The following is a 6,257-nucleotide window of genomic DNA, read 5'->3' as shown; positions in this document are numbered from 1 at the left end:
CTGGGAAACTAGGTGGAAACTGTAGTGAACACAGAGACCCAACGCAGGTCACGCCACTCCTTGCATGCCTGTAGTCTGAATGTTCTGAACTTTATGATGATCTAGGTTGTAAATGGAACAATGGATAATCACTGTGCTGATCATTAGTACGTGACGACCACTAGCTCAGATCAACTGACTCTTTGCCTTTGTCCTCTTCCTGTAAGTTTTAAGTGTAAACCCCCCTTCAGCCCTATATAAAATGGCCTCTGTTTCTGAGCTAGCCGCCTCTCTGAGCTACTTGGCTTGGGGAGTGTCGTCTGGCCAGACTAATAAAGTTCTATTTGCCAACTTGCCTGGTGTGTTCCTTCCTGGGTGACTCTCGCTGTGCGACTAGCTCCTGGAGCCTCGCTGAGCTTCTGAGCCCAGCATCATGGAAGCCTCTTGGCTGTTCATACTCCAGGAGTAAAAGTGAGACTTAAGTCTTACAATATGAACATATTTACTACATCATACTACATTTTTATAGTTACCCAGCAAAGACAATTCAACAGTATCTTTCATTAGTCTCCCAGGGAATTGCTAAGCTCTGGGAATTAAATTCTTAGAACAAATACTACTTGATAGATTACAAACCTAACTAAGGCATATATAAAAATCTAGTGCTCTTCAAAATTTCTTTGTGATAGGCCATTAGCAAGAAAGAGAAAATAAGACGAAGCATCTCTCTGTTTCTGGTTAGCTTTGGGGCACACAGAGTGGACATGTGGTTCAGGAGACCTTGCCCAAACCCTCCTATAATCCTCAGCAACATCCATTCTTCAGTATTCCTTTCTAACACCTGCTTTAAATCCCTCATTTTCCCCTGGACTGTCAGATCCCCTCCATGCCCCTGACCTTTTATCTAAGGATGTGACTTTTGACTGACCTTTGGCCCCTGGGTCAGCAGTTAAGCCGTCCTTTCTCCAGAATCCCTTCAGCTTTTGCCTCTTTAAGGACAAAGCCAGTCATGCCTAACTTGTATACAGTTTGGCCATCTCAAACCATTTTTAGGTGATGAAATTTCATAAGACAGGTGCTTCAAGGGTATCCTTGAATAGGAATTATGAGAAACAAGCTTTTTTTTTTTTTGGTACCGGGGATCGAACTCGGGTCCTTGTGCTTTTGAGGCAGGCATCGGAACCACTGAGCCAAATCTCCAGCCCAAGAAAAAAGCTTTTAAGAAGAGCATTAGACACTGGGTTTCTCTGGACAGCTCTCCCAGTTCAAACTTCATTTTAACATCATTTTAAAAAGAAGCCAATCATGGTAGAGCTTCACATTTTGAAAATGGGGGCCATTTGCAGGGCTGTGATGAAAATTACATGTTAGAATCTGTCACTGTCACCAAGCCTGGTGGCTATAATCCCAACACTGGTGAGCAAGGGCAGGAGGATTGCAAGTTCAAGCTGCTTAGAAATTTAATGAGACCCTTTTTAAAAAAATTAAATCTGGGGATTAAAGCTCAGTGCAGAGGCCCTGGGTTCAATTCCCAACATTGCAAAAGAAAGAAAAGAAAAAAAAATGAAAGAAACTGTCACTGTTCTTAAATTGATTTTAGCTTTTTAGGGGAAACAGAATATACAATGGTATCTACAGTACAAGGTAGAAGAAATGAGGTTGTAAGTTAGATAAGGAAATTCCAGGAGATAGAGAATAACGCAAAGAGTAGAAATCTAAGAGTACTTATGGAAGAGACATTGTTTAAGATAAGTCATAAAGGACTTTAGCAAATGGAATTTAGCACACAGCTGGAAGGATAAGGAGAACCAATGAAAATGGGAACATTCATCCAAGCATTTGAAATCACCAAAGTCAAGTCAGAAGTGAAAATAGTAGCAGGTTTTGGGATCAGCAAGGGAAGCACTTTCATCGGCGTGTGCAACACACGTGGAGATTGTGGAAGGGAAGGGAAGAGGACATCAGGGCCAGGCTGCAGAAGGCCTGGTTTGCCGGGGAATGGTGTTTGTCCGAAGGCTTGGTAGCAGGGAAATGATCTGACTACAGCTATGATTTGGAAATTAGGACAATTAGGAAACCGTGGGAAAGGTAAGTGCAGTGGGTTGGGGTAGGAGGAAAGACATCTTTTTTTTTCCCTAAAGACAGTGGGAATTCAGAGTGTCAGAGTCAGAATAATGATAGAAAAGGGTTGATATGCTTAGTAAATTTATGACATCATATGAAAAGAATGATTCCTTTTATTAAATAATTTATTTGCAATAAGTTAACAGTTAAATAGCAAATTGTAATGGCTAAAAACTCATTACATCAGCAAATAAAATCTTTGGTTGATACATACTAATCACATTCTACAAAGCACCATAATTCTATTTCAATAAGAAGATTACTGAACACTTTGGAAAGGAGGTGACCATAATGATAAGGCATCTGTTCACTTTTTAATCCTTTGATGGCTGAACAGGGTTGTGGCAAGGCAGGATGCAAGGCAGGAGACATGGCTCTGTGTTCTGAGTTTCCAATGACTGCCTTTGTCACCTTTGGAAAATAACTTCAAAACCTGCAGGACCTGCTTTTTCCTCTGTAAAATGAGAAAGTGAAACTAATCAAACTGATCAGTGGACCTATTTATACCTGGTTCCTGGAAGTTTCCAGTGGTGCCCATAGCACACCAAATTCCTAACTTTTGTTCAAGTAACAGAGAAGCATAGGCTAGGTGATTTAAAACTATGTCTAGAATTTTCTTTTGGGCTCAGATGGCCCATAAATAGATGTGCCATCAGTGATAAACTATAATTTTGTTGTTGTTTGCAGTACTGAGGATCGAACTCAGCTGGGCCTCACACGTAGTAGGCAAGGGCTCCCCCACTGAACTACCACCTCAGCCTAACCGCAAATCCACAGATAGCCCATTTGCTTTTTGTTTGAGACAAAGAGTCTCACTATACAGTCCAAACTGACCTTGAATTTACTATGTTGTTCAAACTGACCAAAACTTGTGATTCTCTGCACCAGCCTGGGGAATGGCTGAAATTACAGGCAGGTGGCTGAACTATAAATGCCTTTTTGTTTTTTGTTTTTGAGGCAAAGTTTTGCTATGTAGTCAAGGCTGGTCTTGAACTTTTGTAGCCCAGGTTGACCTCAAACTCACAGTGATCAAAGTCCAAGTGCTAGGGTTACAGGCATGCACCACCATGCCTGGCTAAACCATAAATTCTTATTACTGCAATTATAAAGTGTTAAGTATAGACATCAAAGAGTATGCTAGAGTGCTTTTTGAATTAGTTTCCAATCTCCTAGATACCTTACTAAGGTTTTGGTCCACTTGTGATTATAATTATTTCTAACACTGTACTACAGTTTGAAATATAAAAATCCAAGGTGACAAAGTACATACTTTAAGAGGTGAATTACAAAGAGTAATAATGTATAGGTTTATTCACTTATTAAGGAATTTCCTGCAAAGTTTCTTTAATTATCATCTTCATAAAGTTAATGACAGCACAATCTCCTCATCTTTTCAGGATCCCTCCATTACACATCTGTGGAAAGGTCTTCTTTGTGTATCCAGACCGGAACATGAACTTATTCTGGGTAGAGCAGAAAACGCTGTATTTGGGTACACAGGTGCTTTGTGTTTTTCTTGGCAACATGTTAAAATAAAGCTAATATAAAAATACTGTCAAAAGTGTTATTTTAGCCAGGGATTTAGCTCAATGGTTCGGTGGCCTGCCTTGCAAGCGCAAGGACCCGAGTTCAATCCCTGGTACCACCCTTCAAAAAAAGTGTTAATTTAGTTTAATGCCAGATGAGAGTAGATAATACTTAACTGATAACTGTCATCGAAACTGTAAAATGCCTCACCACCTGATAGTTTGAGGACAAGCTTGAATCCACTCAAACTGTTGAGAAAGACATGCATATTCAGGGGAAAATTCCTGTTCTCTGTGTTTATGAGTTTCCCTGAGTTATATGAGGTCCATGGGGAAGTTCACCAAATGCAGGTTAAATAAGGGACCCAGAAGAAAGCCCTGTGTTGTAAGTCCAGAGGCTATTTAGACTCGAATGCCCTGATAACCTTGCTATCAGTGGGAGTGAGATTATGAAAGACTCACCCAGTTTTTGTCTCATCACCAAACCAGGAAGGCTCATTCATAAATAAAACACCTTCTTTCTAAAGTAGAAGGAAATTTAAATTCCTCTATTATGCATGCAGTGGAAATTCCTAACCGCAAATCCACAGATAGCCCACTTGGGCTTCAGAAGATTTTAAAACCAATGTACCCTCAAGAACTTTGGGGAAATAGAATGTCCTCGAGATAATTAAATGGTATTATTTGTATTCTGGGCTCAATTAAGAGATTTATCAAGATCAGGATGGTGTGTGACACTGTGTGCAGCAAGGGTACATGCTGTTTCAATGACTTACTGGGTTATAATTCCAGCATAAGATTAAACTAATGCTCTACAAGAGAGAGGCAAATTCCAAATTCTTTAGTTCACTAGAGTCTGGTATTACATTTCTATTGTGTATACTAATTTTTTTTTGTTTAAACTGGGTTATTAAATAACCATTAAATGGTAATGTTTGAATTTTGTATAGTTAAAATTGACTTCTGCAGGTCTTAACTCATTGGAACTCAGGCTGAGTTAAAAGTTAAAAAGAAACTAAGGTGACTGCTGACTTATTTTAGCTAATTTTTCTATAAGAAAACTATGAACTCTGATAAATTGTCAAGTCTTTTCCTTTCACAAATGCAATGTACTATTTGGCTTTAGAGTTAATGTGTATAAATGGCTCCCTGCAAGTAAACACCTCACATTTCCATAGGAGGAAGAATGTAATCCCATTCCTCAGAGGGACTTTCTCCACCGATTTTCCCACACATCTTTCAGGTTGGTTTCTGTGGGGCTGTCTTTTCACTCATAAATCTTAAGATTTATTTTGTTTGCCTTTGATCAAATAGACTCATTTTTCAAAACAAATTTTTAAATATGTTCTGAGAAAAACATACTCTGCTTATTCACCTGAGAGCCATAATGAGAAAACTCCTTTCTTATGACTGAAAACAATGATTAAAACAGTAAGTTTATGAACCTATGATTTTTTTTTTTTGCAAATGTCTTATGCAGAACCTGGATTTATAAAATAGGAGGAGCAGAATGTTCTGTCTGAAGTCTCAGCCGTGGATGGACCCAGGGCGACGCTCTTAATAGGCTCTTTTCAGCTCCTGCAGCTGTCCCTGAACCATCTCCCATGAAGCCCAAATCTGTGCCTCACAAGCTATTCATCAAGTTGACTGTGGAACATGCAAAGGCTGTCTTCAGCCAGTGACTTCTGAACAAGTGCTGGGGTTGGGGGTGCTGCCAGAGCCACTCTACGGAAGCTGCTGGCTTGGGCCAGGTGAAGAAACCCCGTAGTCACTGAGCGCCACGCCACCCTCCAGGCCTGGCAGGTGAGGTCCTTGGGGGAAGAGCCCCAGAATGTTTCCTCCCTGAGCAGCCACTCCCGTTTGCTGCAAGGTTTGCTCCCCCAAGATCTTGACCAAGAAGTTGATGTACCTCATTGCCAGGCGAAGTGTTTCATTCTTGCTTAGCTTTTTGTCTGGAGGGTGAGTGGGGATGAGCTTCCTCAACTTGGCAAAGGCACTGTTGACATTCTGCTGCCTCCACCTCTCCCTGGTGTTCGTGAAGATCTTCCTGGTCATGGCTGTTTCTGAGATGGGAAAGAGAAAGGCCCCTGTAGGGCCAAGACCTTGTAAGAGGTCTGGATGGTATCACATGTCCTGCCAAGGACTGGCAATGGTAGGTTTTATCAAATGAGATTTTTAGGAAATTCACTTCTTGTTTTCTGGCTTTTCGAATCTTTCTTCTAATAAGAAGGGAGAAGGTAAGAATAAGGCCCTTCAGACTTTTTCTCCCTAGCTGTTTTTTGTTTGTTTATTTTTAGACAGGATCTGCTCTGTAGTTCATGTTATGCTTGAGCTCACTATGTAGCCCATGCAGACCTCAAACTCGTGGCAATCCTTGTGCCTCAGCTTCCCAAGTACTAGGATTACAGGCATGCGCCACACAACCGGCTCCCTAGCTGTTTTGAAGTCTTCAGACACAAGGCTACTTCATCCCATTAACCCAATTACTTTCTGTATAACCAATTATTCCTAATCAATTAGAATCAGGTACAGTATAAAATTGTGCAAGTACGTTAATAAAAGATATATTTAGCTCCTAGAAAGCTGAAACAAATCAACAGAATATTATGGATTTTTTTTTTTTTTTTT

General features: G+C 40.4%; 1 protein-coding gene across 2 annotated transcripts in view; it reads right to left on the bottom strand.

Annotated features, from left to right (window-relative positions):
- Window positions 1–3,121: 3,121 nt before the first annotated feature.
- Window positions 3,122–6,257, bottom strand: part of Tal2 (TAL bHLH transcription factor 2) — a 7,849-nt gene continuing 4,713 nt past the window's right edge. For both annotated transcript variants that reach the window (XM_010619691.2, XM_010619692.3), the window contains exon 2: window positions 3,122–5,716. In XM_010619691.2, the coding sequence (XP_010617993.1) occupies window positions 5,355–5,684 (330 nt within the window). In that variant the 5' untranslated portion in view covers window positions 5,685–5,716 and the 3' untranslated portion in view covers window positions 3,122–5,354. The remainder of the gene's footprint in view (window positions 5,717–6,257) is intronic.

Source organism: Fukomys damarensis, unplaced genomic scaffold (assembly GCF_012274545.1).
Source record: "Fukomys damarensis isolate Sample0158 unplaced genomic scaffold, DMR_v1.0_HiC HiC_scaffold_36, whole genome shotgun sequence".
Lineage (NCBI taxonomy): Eukaryota > Metazoa > Chordata > Mammalia > Rodentia > Bathyergidae > Fukomys > Fukomys damarensis.
Note: the sequence above shows the minus strand (reverse complement) of the source record. Positions and strands in the feature narration are given on the sequence as shown.